Genomic DNA, 16162 nt, shown 5'->3' with positions numbered 1-16162 from the left:
TTGGGGTTATTTTCGTGGGATTTTTTTGGGGATAATTTTGAGGTGATTTTTGGGTAAATTCGGGGGATGTTGGGGTAATTTTGGTGTTATTTTATTGGGATTTTTCGGTGATAATTTTGGGTTGATTTTGGTTATTTTGGTTAATTTTGGGGTTATTTTAGTGGGATTTTTGGGGGTAATTTTGGGTTGATTTTGGTTAATTTTGGTGTTATTTTATTGGGATTTTTTGGGCTAATTTTGGGTTGATTTTTGGGTTAAATTCAGTTTATTTTGGTTAATTTTGGGGTTATTTTATTGGGATTTTTTGGGATAATTTTGGGTTGATTTTTGGTTATTTTGGTTAATTTTGAGGTTATTTTAGTGGGATTTTTTGGGGCGAATTTTGGTTGATTTTGGTTAATTTTGGGGTTATTTTATTGTGATTTTTGGGGCTAATTTTGGGTTGATTTTTGGTTATTTTGGTTAATTTGGGGTTATTTTGGTTAATTTTGGGGCTATTTTATTGTGATTTTCGGGGCTAATTTTGGGTTGATTTTTGGTTATTTTGGTTAATTGTGGGGCTATTTTATTGTGATTTTTGGGGATAATTTAGGGTTGATTTTTGGGGTAAATTCGGGGAATATTGGGGTAATTTTGGGGTTATTTTAGTGGGGTTTTTTGGGGATAATTTTGAGGTGATTTGGTTAATTTTGGGGTTATTTTCGTGGGATTTTTGGGGCTAATTTTGGGTTGATTTTTGGGGTAAATTCAGGGGTTATTTTGGTTAATTTTGTGTTATTTTATTGTGATTTTCGGTGATAATTTTGGGTGATTTTTGGTTATTTTGGTTAATTTTGGGGCTATTTTATTGTGATTTTCGGTGATTATTCTGGGTTGATTTTTGGGTTAAATTCGGGTTATTTTGGTTATTTTGGGGCTATTTTATTGTGATTTTTGGGGCTAATTTAGGGTTGATTTTTGGGGTAAATTCTGGTTATTTTGCTTAATTTGGGGCTATTTTATTGTGATTTTTGGTGATAATTTCGGGTTGATTTTTGGGTTGATTTTTGGTTATTTTGGTTAATTTTGGGGTTATTTTGGTTAATTTTGGCGCTATTTTAGTGGGATTTTTTGGGGTAAATTCGGGTTATTTTCGTGGATTTTTCGGGGTAAATTGGGCTTATTTTGTTTAATTTTGGGGCTATTTTATTGTGATTTTTGGGGCTAATTTAGGGTTGATTTTTGGGTTAAATTCCGGTTATTTTGGTAAATTTTGGCTGTTTTTCCCCCCCCAGGCCGAGGGGCGCGAGGAGGCGCAGCGGGTGCTGACCCTGGTGGGGGAGGGGCAGCGTCTCCTTGGCAACGCCCTGGTGGCCTTGGCCGAGCTGCGCTGCAATTTGGGGGGGTCCCGCCCCGCCCCCTGACCCTGGCCCGGCCCCTCCCCCACTACGGGCCCCCCATGCTGGTGCAGCAGGCGACCATCCCCATCCAGGTGGGGGAGGGGCGGGACCCCCGAATTGGGGAGGGGGGGGACCCCGGATTTGGGGAGGGGGAGTGCCGGAATTGGGGAGGGGGAAAGCCCGAAATTGGGGAGGGGGAGTCCCGAAATTGGGGAGGGGGAAAGCCCGAAATTGGCGAGGGGACCCCCGAATTGGGGATGGGGGGACCCGGAATTTGGGGGGGGGGGTCCTGAATTGGGGGAGGGGGAGTCCGAAATTGGGAGGGGGACCCTGAAAAATGGGGGGGGGTCCAGAAACTGGAGGGAGGGTCCTGAAATTGGAAGGAGGACCCCTAAATTGGGGAGGGGGACCCTAAAAAATGGGGGGGGTCCTGAAGCTGGGAGGGAGGGTCCTGAAATTCAGGAGGAGGGGTCCTGAAATTGGGGAAGGGGACCCTGAAAAATGGGGGGGTCCTGAAAAATTGGGGAGGTGGGGACCCCGAAATTGGGGGGTGGACCGCGGAATTGGGGAGGGGGGGACCCCGAAATTTGGGGAGGGGGAGTCCCGATATTGGAGGGGGGACTCCAGAATTGGGGAGGGGGAAAGCCCAAAATTGGGGAGGGGGGGTCCCGAAATTGGGGAGGGAAAACCCCGAAATTGGGGGGGGGCGAAAGCCCGAAATTGCGGAGGTGGGGACCCAAAAATTGGAGGGGGGGGGGCACCTCAAAATGGGGATGGGGGACCCCAAAATAAAGGGGGGGGGGGACCCCAAAATGGGGGGATAAGGGACCATAAAATGGGGCTGGGGTCCCAAAATAAAGAGGGGGATTCAAAAATCAAGGGGGAAACCCCAAAATTTGGGAGGAAGGACCCCCAAAATGGGGGGGCTGGGGACCCCAAAATAAGGGGTGGGGACCCAAAATAAGGGGTGGGGACCCCAAAATGGGGGGTTGGGGGCGGGGCAAGGGTCCCTGACCCCGCCCCCTGCCCCTCCCCCCCAGATCAACGTGGGCACCACGGTGACGATGGCCGGGAATGGGGGCGGGGCTGGGGCAGGAGGAGGCCCCGCCCCCCCGGCCCCTCCCCCCCCCGCCGAGCTCCCCCCCGGCCCCTCCCCCCACCGCCAGCCCCGGGGATCCCCCCCCCGAGACCCCCCGGGGGGCGGGGCCACGGCGGGATCGGCCCCGCCCCCTCCGGCCCCGCCCCCTCCGGCCCCGCCCCGCGTGATCCGGATCTCGCACCAGAGCGTGGAGCCCGTGGTGATGATGCACATGAACATCCAGGGTGAGGGAGGGACCCCCGAAAGGACCCCAAAATCTGCTCCTGGGACCCCAAAATCTGCTCCGAAATGGGCACTGGGACCCCCAAAATGGGCACCGAAAACTGCCCCAAAGTCTGCTCCTGGGACCCCCAAAAACTGCCCAAAACTGCCCCAAAACTGTGCCAAAACTGCCCCAAAATGGGCACCGGGACCCCAAAAACTGCCCCCAAAACTGCCCCGAAACTGTGTGAAGATCTGCTCCTGGGACCCCCAAAATGCCCCCCAAAAACTGTCCCAAAATCTGCTCCTGGGACCCCCAAAAACTGCCCCAAAAACTGCCCCAAAATGGGCACTGGGACCCCCGAAAACTGCCCCAAAATCTGCTCCTGGGACCCCCAAAAACTGCCCCAAAATCTGCCCCAAAACTGTCCCAAAATCTGTTCCTGGGACCCCAAAAACTGCTCCTGGGACCCCGAAAACTGCCCCAAAAAGGGCACTGGGACCCCAAAAACTGCCCCACAAACTGCCCCGAAATGGGCACTGGGACCCCCAAAATGCCCCCAAAAACTGCCACAAAATGGGCACTGGGACCCCCAAAATAGGCACTGAAAATGTCCCAAAACTGCCCCCAAATCTGCTTCTGGAACCCCTAAAAACTGCCCCAAAATGGGCACTGGGACCCCCAAAATGCCCCCGAAAACTGCCCCAAATCTGCTCCTGGGACCCCCGAAAACTGCCCAAAATGGGCACTGGGACCCCCAAAACCTGCCCTGAAATGGGCACTGGGACCCCCGAAACGCCCCCCGAAAACTGCCCCAAAATCTGCTCCTGGGACCCCCAAAAACTGCCCCAAAATGGGCACTGGGACCCCCAAAATGCCCCCCAAAAACTGCCCCAAAATGGGCACTGGGACCCCGAAAACTGCCCCAAAATGGGCACTGGGACCCCCAAAAACCTCCCCAGAAATGCCCCAAAAAACCAAAAAACTGCCTCCCAAAACTACCCCAGAATGGGCACCGGGACCCCCAAAAAGCCCCCCAAAACTGTGCCAAAAACTGCCCCGAAATGGGCACTGGGACCCCCAAAACTGTGCCTTGGGACCCCCAAAAACGTGCCCCAAAAACTCTGCTGGAACCCCCTGAAGTTGCCCCAAAAACTGCCCTGGGACCCCCAAAAACCTCCCCAAAATCTGCCCAAAAACTGCCCCAAAACTGCCCTGGGACCCCCAAAATTCCCCCCAAAAATCCCCCAGACCCCCCCGTGACCCCTCCCCATTTCTGTGCCCCCCAGATTCGGGCTCTCCCCCCTCGGGGGGCTCGGCCGGACCCCCGGGGCCGGGGCTGGGCATCGGTGAGTGGGGGATTTTGGGGGGATTTGGGGAGATTTTGGGGGATTTGGGGCATTTGGGAGGGTCTGGGGCATCATTTGGAGAGATTTTGAGGATTTTGGGGTGATTTGAGGGGATTTTTGGGGGGATTTCAGGGGTCTGGGGGGGTTTTGGGGGTTCAGGGGATGGGGGGGATTGAGGGGGTCTGAGGGGATTTTGGGGGGGGCTGGGTGAGATTTTGGGGGAATTTCAAGGATTTTGGGGGAATTTCAAGTATTTTGGGGGATCTGGGGGCGGTCTTTGGGTTGCTGTGGGCGTGGCCACGGCGCAGTGGGCGTGGCCAGAGGCGTGGCCAACTCATGGCTATGTCTCAGTGGGCGTGGCCATGTCTCAGTGGGCGTGTCCCAACCCACTGTGGGGTGGGGCTGCACCTTCCGCCCCTCCCCCTCAGAGTTCCTGCAGGGTGGGCGGGGTTTGGGGGGTGGCGGTGGGCGTGGCCATGGCTCGGTGGGCGTGGCCTGAGCCCTGTGCCCCTCCCCCTTTTCCAGGTGGGGTGGGGGTGCAGCTGCCGCCCCTCCCCCCCGAGTTCCTGCAGGCGGTGGCGCATCAAATCACACAGCAAGCGATGGCGGCCGCGGCCTCTGCAGCCACAGGTACTGACCACTGAGTGACCACTGACCCCTGAGTGACCACTGACCATTAGTGACCATTAGTGACCATTATAGAGCAGTACTGACCAGCACTGACCATCAAATCACGCAGCAGGCAATGGCGGCCGCGGCCTCTGCGGCCACAGGTACTGACCAGAGTGACCACTGAGTGACCACTGACCCCTGAGTGACCCCTGAGTGACCACTGACCATTAGTGACCATTATAGACCAGTACTGACCAGTACTGACCAGCACTGACCATCAAATCACGCAGCAGGCAATGGCGGCCGCGGCCTCTGCGGCCACAGGTACTGACCACTGAGTGACCACTGAGTGACCACTGACCATTAGTGACCATTAGTGACCATTATAGAGCAGTACTGACCAGCACTGACCATCAAATCACGCAGCAAGCAATGGCGGCCGCGGCCTCTGCGGCCACAGGTACTGACCACTGAGTGACCACTGACCCCTGAGTGACCACTGACCATTAGTGACCATTATAGAGCAGTACTGACCAGCACTGACCATCAAATCACGCAGCAGGCAATGGCGGCCGCGGCCTCTGCGGCCACAGGTACTGACCACTGACCACTGAGTGACCACTGAGTGACCCCTGAGTGACCACTGACCATTAGTGACCATTAGTGACCATTATAGACCAGTACTGACCAGCACTGACCATCAAATCACACAGCAAGCAATGGCGGCCGCGGCCTCTGCGGCCACAGGTACTGACCAGAGTGACCACTGAGTGACCACTGACTGTTAGTGACCATTATAGACCATTATAGACCAGTACTGACCAGCACTGACCATCAAATCACACAGCAAGCGATGGCGGCCGCGGCCTCTGCGGCCACAGGTACTGACCACTGAGTGACCACTGACCCCTGAGTGACCACTGACCGTTAGTGACCATTAGTGACCATTAGTGACCATTATAGACCAGCACTGACCAGCACTGACCATCAAATCACGCAGCAGGCGATGGCGGCCGCGGCCTCTGCGGCCACAGGTACTGACCACTGACCACTGAGTGACCACTGAGTGACCACTGAGTGTCCACTGACCATTAGTGACCATTAGTGACCATTATAGACCAGTACTGACCATCACTGACCATCACTGACCACGAGTGACCATTAGTGACCATTGCTGTCCATCCCCAGGCCAGCCCGTGGGGGGGTTCCAGGCCCCCGCCCGTGCGGTCACTGACCATTAATGGTCACTAATGACCACGAGTGACCATCACTGACCATGAGTGACCATTACTGACCATTAATGACTATTGATGACCATTATTGACCATGAGTGACCATCGCTGTCCATCCCCAGGCCAGCCCGTGGGGGGGTTCCAGGCCCCCGCCCGTGCGGTCACTGACCATTAATGGTCACTAATGTCCATGAGTGACCATCACTGACCATCACTGACCATTAGTGACCATTGCTGTCCATCCCCAGGCCAGCCCGTGGGGGGGGTTCCAGGCCCCCGCCCCTGTGGTCACTGACCATTACTGACCATTAATGACCATTGCTAACCATGAGTGACCATTACTGAGCATTACTGACCATTTATGACTGTTGATGACCATGACTGACCATCACTGACCATGAGTGACCATCACTGACCATCACTGACCATTGCTGTCCATCCCCAGGCCAGCCCGTGGGGGGGTTCCAGGCCCCCGCCCGCGTGGTCACTGACCATTAATGGTCACTAATGACCATGAGTGACCATCACTGACCATGAGTGACCATCACTGTCCATCCCCAGGCCAGCCCGTGGGGGGGTTCCAGGCCCCCGCCCGCGCGGTCACTGATCATTAATGGTCACTAATGACCACGAGTGACCATTACTGACCACTAATGACCATCACTGACCATCACTGACCATCACTGACCATTGCTGTCCATCCCCAGGCCAGCCCGTGGGGGGGTTCCAGGCCCCCGCCCGCGTGGTCATCGCCCGGCCCTCGGCCCCTCCCCCACGCCCCACCCACCCCGGGGCCCCCCAGGCCGGGGGCGGAGCCGTGAGTGGGGGCGGGGCCATGGTGGTGGTGGGGGGCGTGGTTTGGGGGTCCTGGGGGCGTGGTTTGGGGGTCCTGGGGGCGTGGTTTGGGGCTCCTGGGAGGGGCTGGGGGCGTGGTTTGGGGTCCATGGGGGGGAATTGGCAGGGATGGGGGTTGTGGGAGGGGCTGGGGGCGTGGTTTGGGGGTCCTGGGGGCGTGGTTTGGGGGGTCCGGGGAGGGGCTGGGGGCGTGGCTTGGGGTCTATTGGGGGGAATTGGCAGGGATGGGGGAGGGGCTGGGGGTTGTGGGAGGGGCTGGGGGCGTGGTTTGGGGAGGGGCGATAATGGGGGCGTGGTTTGGGGGGACGGGGGAGGGGCTGTTTGGGTGTTTTGGGGGGATTTTGGGGATTTTTGGGTTTTTTGGGGTCCTGGGGGGGATGAGGGGGTATTGATGGTGGGGGAGGGGCTGTTTGGGATATTTGGGGGAATTTTGGGGATTTTTGGGGGGATGGGGGGGTGCTGATGAAGGGGGAGGGGCTGTTTGGGTGTTTTGGGGGATTTTGGGGATTTTTGGGTGTTTTGGGGTCCTGGGGGGGATGGGGGGGTACCGGTGGTGGGGGAGGGGCTGTTGGGGTGTTTTGGGGGGATTTTTGGGGATTTTTGGGATTTTTGGGGAATGGGGGGGTGTCGATGATGGGGGAGGGGCTGTTGGGGGGTTTTGGGGGGATGGGATATTTGGGGGGATTTGGGGGGATTTTTGGGATTTTTGGGATTTTTGGGGTCCTGGGGGGGATGGGGGGGTATCGATGGTGGGGGAGGGGTTTTGGGGTCCCCCCTGACCCCCCCCGTGCCCCCCCCAGGCCCCTGGGGGGGCGTCGCTGGCGCAGGTGATCAGCGGGCTGGTGGGACAGCTCCTGATGCAGCCCCTGGTGCTGGGTGAGCAAACTGGGATAAACTGGGATGGACTGGGATAAACTGGATGGACTGGGAGGGACTGGGAGGGACTGGGAGGGACTGGGAGGGACTGGGAGGGAACTGGGAGGGGAATGGGAGGGACTGGGATGGACTGGGAATTAACTGGGATGGACTGGGAGGGACTGGGGGGGGACTGGGATGGACTGGGATAAACTGGGAGGGACTGGGATCAAACTGGGACAAACTGGGATGGACTGGGGCAAACTGGGATGGACTGGGATAAACTGGGATGGACTGGGAGGGACTGGGATGGACTGGGAGGGACTGGGAGGGACTGGGAGGGACTGGGATAAACTGGGAGGGACTGGGATGAACTGGGATGGACTGGGATAAACTGGGAGGGACTGGGATGGACTGGGAGGGACTGGGAGGGACTGGATAAACTGGGAGGGACTGGGAGGGACTGGGATAAACTGGGAGGGACTGGGAGGGACTGGGATGGACTGGGAGTGAACTGGGAGGGACTGGGATGGACTGGGAGGGACTGGGAGGGACTGGGAGGGACTGGGATGGACTGGGATGGACTGGGAGTGAACTGGGAGGGACTGGGATGGACTGGAGGGACTGGGAGGGACTGGGAGGGACTGGGATGGACTGGGATGGACTGGGATCAAACTGATATCAAACTGGGACAGACTGGGATGGACTGGGAGGGAACTGGATGGACTGGGATGGACTGGGATGGACTGGGATAAAGTGGAATAAACTGGGATGGACTGGATCAAACTGGGAGAGACTGGGATGGACTGGGGGGGACTGGGAGGGACTGGGATGGGATTTGGTTAAACTGGGATGGACTGGGATTAAACTGGGACAAACTGGGAATAGACTAGGAGGGACTGGGATAATCTGGACAAACTGGGAGGGACTGGGATGGGTTAAAGGGGGATTTGGGGTTACTGGTTTATACTGGGAGGGACTGGATGGACTGGATCCAACTGGGACAGACTGGGATGGACTGGGATCAAAATGGGAGGGACTGGGATCAAACTGGGACAAACTGGGAGGGGACTGGATGGACTGGTTTGTACTGGGAGGGACTGGGATGGGTTAAAGGGGGATTTGTGGTTACTGGTTTGTACTGGGAGGGGCTGGGGGCGTGGCCTGTTTTGCATTCCGGCGCTGGCCACGCCCCCCTGACCCCTCCCCCTCTCTCTCTCCCCCCTCCCCCAGCCCAGGGCGGCTCCTCGGCCCCCCCCGCCCCCCCCACCCCAAACTCCGCCCCTTCCTCAGCCCAAGCCACGCCCCCGACCCCTCCCGGCCCCGCCCCCCCTCAGGGAGGAGCCCCAGGGGGTCCCGATGGCTCCGCCCCCGCCCCGCCCCCAACGGCCACGCCCAGCGCGGGGGGCGGGGCCGAGGCTCAGCCACGCCCCCTGGTGGGGCTGCTGGGGGGGCTGCTGGGGGCGGGGCCAGCGCCGCTGGTGGGCGTGGCCGTGCCCGGGAACAGCCCCCTGCTGGAGGGCGTGGCCGAGCTGCTGCAGGTGGGCGGGGCCAAGGGGTGATTGATGAAGGGGCGGGGCTTGGGAGGGGGCGGGGCTTGTTCTGTAAGGGGTGGGGGTGTAAAAAAGGGGTGGAGCTTAACCGGGTGTGGCCGCAAAGGGGTGGAGCTTTAAAGGTGGGGAAATAAAAGGGGTGGAGCTTAGTATGGGTGGTGCTGAAGTGGGCGGGGCTTCAAAGGTGGGGTGTCATGGGGTGGGGCTTAAAAGAGGTGGAGCTTTAGGGGAGGTGCTTGAGAGGGGTGTGGCCTTAAATGGGGTGTGACTTAAAGGGGTGGGGCTTAAAGGGGTGGGACTTGAAAGGGGTGGAGGTAAAAGGGCAGGGCTTTAAAGGGGTGGGGCCTAAATGGGTGTGGCTTCAAATGGGTGGGGCTACAGAGACAGGCTTTAAAGGGGCGGGGCTTAAAGGGGTGGGACATGAAAGGGGTGGAGCTAAAAGGGCAGGGCTTTAAAGGGGTGGGGCCTAAATGGGTGTGGCTTCAAATGGGTGGGGCTACAGAGACAGGCTTTAAAGGGGTGGGGCTTAAAGGGGTGGGACTTGAAAAGGGGTGGAGCTAAAAGGGCAGGGCTTTAAAGGGGTGGGGCCTAAATGGGTGGGGCTTCAAATGGGTTGGGCTTTAAAGGGGTGGGGCTCACATGGGTGTGGTTTAAATGGGTGTGGCTCAAATGGGTGTGTCCTACCTGGCCACACCCCTTAACCAACGTTTTCCCCTCCCCCCACAGGCCGCCCAACCCAGCCCCGCCCCCACCCCCCCCCGAAGCCCCTCCCCCTTCCTCCTCCTCCTCCGACCCCTCCCCCACCTCCACCACCGCCCCTCCCCCTTCTCCTCCTCCCCCTCCCCAAACCGACAGCGCCCCCTCCCCCTCCTCTGGAAGCCCCGCCCCGCAAGGCGGAATCCCCGCCTCCCAGACAGGAAGCCCCGCCTCCCAGGCAGGAAGCTCCGCCCCCCAAGCAGGAAGCCCCGCCCCCGGCGCGGGGGAGCCCCTCCCCCCGGAGTTCTTCACCAGCGTCCTGCAGGGGGTGCTGAGCTCCATGCTGGGACCCCTGGGGGCGCCCCCCAGCGGGCCCCCCGAGAGCATCGCGGCCTTTCTGAGCCGGCTCAGCGGGACCCCCGGGCTGCTGGAGGGGTCACCGGGGCCTGACGGTGAGTATTGATCAGTTATTGATCAGTATTGATTGGGTATTGATCGGTTATTGGGGGGTTCGGGGCCCCCCGAGAGCATCGCGGCCTTTCTGAGCCGGCTCAGCGGGACCCCCGGGCTGCTGGAGGGGTCACCGGGCCCTGACGGTGAGAGTTATTGATTATTGATTGGTTATTGATCGGTTATTGATTGGTTATTGGGGGGTTCGGGGCCCCCCGAGAGCATCGCGGCCTTTCTGAGCCGGCTCAGCGGGACCCCCGGGCTGCTGGAGGGGTCACCGGGCCCTGACGGTGAGTATTGATCAGTTATTGATCGGTATTGATTGGTTATTGATTGGTTATTGGGGGGTTCGGGGCCCCCCGAGAGCATCGCGGCCTTTCTGAGCCGGCTCAGCGGGACCCCGGGCTGCTGGAGGGGTCACCGGGCCCTGACGGTGAGTATTGATCAGTTATTGATCGGTATTGATTGGTTATTGATTGGTTATTGGGGGGTTCGGGGCCCCCCGAGAGCATCGCGGCCTTTCTGAGCCGGCTCAGCGGGACCCCCGGGCTGCTGGAGGGGTCACCCGGCCCTGACGGTGAGAATTGATCGGTTATTGATCGGTTATTGATTGGTTATTGATTGGTTATTGATTGATTTATCGATGGGTTATTTTTTATTTTATTTTTATTGGTTAATTTTTACCAATTTCAGGGTTTTTTGGGGCGCTTTTGACATTGATTTGCCAGCACCTCTCCATGGTGGACATTTCCCATTTTCTCACTCATTTTTTCCCATTTTTTCCCATTTTTAGGGTTTTTTGGGGCATATCTGCCAGCACCTCTCCATGGTGAACATTTATAATTTTCTCACCCATTTTTTCCCATTTTTAGGGTTTTTTGGGGCGTTTTTGGGGCTCATTTGCGGCTCATTTGCCAGCACCTCTCCATGTTAGATATTTATCTTATTTCTCACCCATTTTTTACCGTTTTTAGGGTTTTTTGGGGCGCTTTTGACACTCATTTGCCAGCACCTCTCCATGGTGGACGTTTCTCATTTTCTCACCCATTTTTTCCCAATTTCAGGGTTTTTTGGGGCTCATTTCCCAGCACCTCTCCATGTTAGATATTTATGTTATTTCTCACCCATTTTTTCCCATTTTTAGGGTTTTTTGGGGCACTTTTGACATTGATTTGCCAGCACCTCTCCATGGCGGACATTTCCCATTATTTCTCATTAATTTTTACCATTTTTAGGGTTTTTTGGGGCGCTTTTGACATTGATTTGCCAGCACCTCTCCATGGTGGACATTTCCCCATTTTCTCACCCATTTTTTCCCATTTTTAGGGTTTTTTGGGGCTCATTTGCCAGCACCTCTCCATGTTAGATATTTATCTTATTTCTCACCCATTTTTTCCCATTTTTAGGGTTTTTTGGCGCTCATTTCCCAGCACCTCTCCATGGTGGATATTTATTCAATTTCTCATTGTTTTTTACCGTTTTCAGGGTTTTTTGGGGCGCTTTTGACATTGATTTGCCAGCACCTCTCCATGGTGAACATTTATAATTTTCTCACCCATTTTTTACCATTTTCAGGGTTTTTTGGGGCTCATTTCCCAGCACCTCTCCATGTTAGATATTTATCTGATTTCTATTTCATTTTTTACCAATTTCAGGGTTTTTTGGGGCACTTTTGGCATTAATTTCCCAGCACCTCTCCATGGTGGACATTTCTCATTATTTCTCATTAATTTTTTACCATTTTTAGGGTTTTTTGGGGCACTTTTGACACTCATTTCCCAGCACCTTTCCATGGTGGACATTTCTCATTATTCTTTATTATTTTTTACCAATTTTAGGGTTTTTTGGGGCGCTTTTGACATTAATTTGCCAACACCTCTCGATGGTGGACATTTCCCCATTTTCTCACCGATTTTTTTACCGGTTTCAGGGTTTTTTGGGGCTCATCTGCCAGCCCCTCTCCATGGTGGACATTTATTCAATTTCTCATTAATTTTTACCAATTTCAGGGTTTTTTGGGGCGCTTTTGACATTAATTTGCCAGCACCTCTCCATGGTGGACATTTCCCATTTTCTCACTCATTTTTTACCATTTTTAGGGTTTTTTGGGGCGCTTTTGACATTGATTTCCCAGCACCTTTCCATGGTGGCCATTCCCATTTTCTCACCCATTTTTTCCCATTTTTTTCCCGTTTTTAGGGTTTTTTGGGGCACTTTTCCCAGCACCTCTTCATGTTAGATATTTATATTATTTCTCACCCATTTTTTACCGATTTCAGGGTTTTTTGGGGCGCTTTTGACACTCATTTGCCAGCACCTCTCGATGGTGGACATTTCCCATTATTTCTCATTAATTTTTACCGTTTTTAGGGTTTTTTGGGGCGCTTTTGACATTAATTTCCCAGCACCTCTCCATGGTGAACATTTATAATTTTCTCACCCATTTTTTCCCATTTTCAGGGTTTTTTGGGGCGCTTTTGACATTGATTTGCCAGCACCTCTCGATGGTGGACATTTCTCATTATTTTTTATTATTTTTTACCATTTTTAGGGTTTTTTGGGGCACTTTTGACATTGATTTGCCAGCACCTCTCCATGGTGTACATTTCCCCATTTTCTCACCCATTTTTTACCATTTTAGGGTTTTTTGGGGCTCTCCTTGCCCTGATTTCCCAGCACCTCTCCATGTTAGATATTTCCCTTATTTCTCACCCATTTTTTCCCGTTTTTAGGGTTTTTTGGGGCGCTTTTGGCGCTCATCTGCCAGCACCTCTCCATGGTGGACATTTCCCATTTTCTCACCCATTTTTTCCCATTTTTTTCCATTTTTAGGGTTTTTTGGCGCTCATTTGCCAGCACCTCTCCATGTTAGATATTTATCTTATTTCTCACCCATTTTTTACCGTTTTTAGGGTTTTTTGGGGCACTTTTGGCGTTAATTTCCCAGCACCTCTCCATGGTGGACATTTCTCATTATTTTTATTATTTTTTACCATTTTTAGGGTTTTTTGGGGCGCTTTTGACATTGATTTGCCAGCACCTCTCCATGTTAGATATTTATGTTATTTCTCACCCATTTTTTCCCAATTTCAGGGTTTTTTTGGGGCACTTTTGACACTCATTTGCCAGCACCTCTCGATGGTGGACATTTCCCATTATTTCTCATTAATTTTACCAATTTCAGGGTTTTTTGGGGCGCTTTTGGCGTTGATTTGCCAGCACCTCTCGATGGTGGACATTTCCCATTTTCTCACCCATTTTTTCCCATTTTTTCCTATTTTTAGGGTTTTTTGGGGCTCATCTGCCAGCACCTCTCCATGTTAGATATTTATGTTATTTCTCACCCATTTTTTCCCATTTTTAGGGTTTTTTGGGGCTCATTTGCCAGCACCTCTCCATGTTAGATATTTATCTGATTTCTCACCCATTTTTTACCAATTTTAGGGTTTCTTGGGGCGCTTTTGGCATTGATTTGCCAGCACCTCTCCATGGTGGACATTTCTCATTTTCTCACCCATTTTTTCCCATTTTTTTCCCATTTTTAGGGTTTTTTTGGGGCTCATTTTCCAGCACCTCTCCATGTTAGATATTTATAATTTTCTCACCCAATTTTTCCCATTTTCAGGGTTTTTTGGGGCGCTTTTGGCGTTGATTTGCCAGCACCTCTCCATGGTGAACATTTCCCATTTTCTCACTCATTTTTTACCAATTTCAGGATTTTTTGGGGCACTTTTGACATTGATTTGCCAGCACCTCTCCATGGTGGACATTTCCCATTATTTCTCATTAATTTTTACCGTTTTTAGGGTTTTTTGGGGCGCTTTTGACATTAATTTGCCAGCACCTCTCCATGGTGGACATTTATCATTTTCTCACCCATTTTTTACCATTTTTAGGGTTTTTTGGGGCACTTTTGACATTAATTTGCCAGCACCTCTCGATGGTGGACATTTATAATTTTCTCACCCATTTTTTTACCAATTTCAGGGTTTTTTGGGGCGCTTTTGACATTAATTTGCCAGCACCTCTCCATGGTGGACATTTCTCATTATTTTTTATTATTTTTTACCGTTTTTAGGGTTTTTTGGGGCTCTCCTTGCCCTGATTTCCCAGCACCTCTCCATGGTGAACATTTCTCATTTTCTCACCCATTTTTTCCCATTTTTTCCCATTTTTAGGGTTTTTGGCGCTCATTTGCCAGCACCTCTCCATGGTGGACATTTCCCCATTTTCTCACCCATTTTTTACCATTTTTAGGGTTTTTTGGGGCACTTTTGACATTAATTTGCCAGCACCTCTCCATGTTAGATATTTATGTTATTTCTCACCCATTTTTTCCCATTTTTAGGGTTTTTTGGGGCTCTCCTTGCCCTGATTTGCCAGCACCTCTCCATGGTGGACATTCCCCATTTTCTCACCCATTTTTTCCCGTTTTCAGGGTTTTTTGGGGCTCATTTGCGAGCACCTCTCCATGGTGGACATTTCTCATTATTTTTTATTATTTTTTACCGTTTTCAGGGTTTTTTGGGGCGCTTTTGACATTGATTTGCCAGCACCTCTCGATGGTGGACATTTTCCCATTTTCTCACCCATTTTTTACCATTTTTAGGGTTTTTTGGGGCGCTTTTGGCGCTCATTTCCCAGCACCTCTCCATGGTGGACATTTCCCCATTTCTCACTCATTTTTTATTTTTTTTTACCAATTTCAGGGTTTTTTGGGGCTCATCTGCCAGCACCTCTCCATGTTAGATATTTCCCTTATTTCTCACCCATTTTTTACCGTTTTTAGGGTTTTTTGGGGCGCTTTTGGCATTAATTTGCCAGCACCTCTCCATGGTGGACATTTCTCATTATTTTTTATTATTTTTTACCATTTTTAGGGTTTTTTGGGGCTCATTTGCCAGCACCTCTCCATGTTAGATATTTCCCTGATTTCTCACCCATTTTTTACCGCTTTTAGGGTTTTTTGGGGCACTTTTCCCAGCACCTCTCCATGTTAGATATTTATCTTATTTTTGTTTTTATTTTTTACCGTTTTTAGGGTTTTTTGGGGCGCTTTTGACATTAATTTGCCAGCACCTCTCCATGGTGGCCATTCCCCATTTTCCCACTCATTTTTTCCCATTTTTTTCCCGTTTTTAGGGTTTTTTGGCGCTCATTTCCCAGCACCTCTCCATGGTGGACATTTCCCCATTTTCTCACCCATTTTTTACCATTTTTAGGATTTTTTGGGGCACTTTTGACATTGATTTGCCAGCACCTCTCGATGGTGGACATTTCTCATTTTCTCACTCATTTTTTCCCATTTTTTCCCCATTTTTAGGCGCTTTTGGGGCTCATCTGCCAGCACCTCTCCATGGTGGACATTTCTCATTATTTCTCATTAATTTTTACCGTTTTTAGGGTTTTTTGGGGCACTTTTGACACTCATTTGCCAGCACCTCTCGATGGTGGACGTGGTTCTGCTCCTGCACGGGCGCTGCCAACCCCTGGCCCGGCTGCAGCCGCTGCTGCGCCGCTGCTTCCGACAGCGTTATTTGGGGGGCAGAGACCCCACCGAGGCCAATGTGAGGGTGAGAGACCCCTCCCCAAATCCCCGGGACCCCCCGGAATCACCCCAAAAAAAACCGGAATTTTCTGGGCTTCCTGGGACCCCCAAACCCCTCAAAATCAGCCCAAAATCCTCCCTGAGTCGCTGCTTCCGCCAGCGATATTTGGGGGGCAGAGACCCCACCGAGGCCAATGTGAGGGTGAGAGACCCCTCCCCAAATCCCCGAGACCCCCCGGAATCACCCCAAAAAAACCCGGAATTTTCTGGGCTTTATGGACCCCAAAATCCCCTAAAATCAGCCCAAAATCGCCCCAAAATCCTCACTGAGC

At 52.9% G+C, this 16162-nt stretch overlaps 1 protein-coding gene across 1 annotated transcript in view; it reads left to right on the top strand.

Annotated features, from left to right (window-relative positions):
* Nucleotides 1-1172: 1172 nt before the first annotated feature.
* The window catches only part of BAG6 (BAG cochaperone 6), a gene marked incomplete at its 5' end in the record, with an annotated part of 27693 nt that continues 12703 nt past the window's right edge, over nt 1173-16162 (top strand). The window contains 11 exon segments of the mRNA XM_074529822.1: nt 1173-1386; nt 1389-1471; nt 2420-2702; nt 3970-4029; nt 4555-4659; nt 6581-6690; nt 7529-7604; nt 8817-9124; nt 9863-10280; nt 10486-10572; nt 15686-15855. Of these exon segments, the coding sequence (XP_074385923.1) occupies nt 1173-1386; nt 1389-1471; nt 2420-2702; nt 3970-4029; nt 4555-4659; nt 6581-6690; nt 7529-7604; nt 8817-9124; nt 9863-10280; nt 10486-10572; nt 15686-15855 (1914 nt within the window).

This window comes from Zonotrichia albicollis, chromosome 31 (genome assembly GCF_047830755.1).
Source record: "Zonotrichia albicollis isolate bZonAlb1 chromosome 31, bZonAlb1.hap1, whole genome shotgun sequence".
In the NCBI taxonomy this organism is placed as follows: Eukaryota; Metazoa; Chordata; class Aves; order Passeriformes; family Passerellidae; genus Zonotrichia; species Zonotrichia albicollis.
Note: the sequence above shows the minus strand (reverse complement) of the source record. Positions and strands in the feature narration are given on the sequence as shown.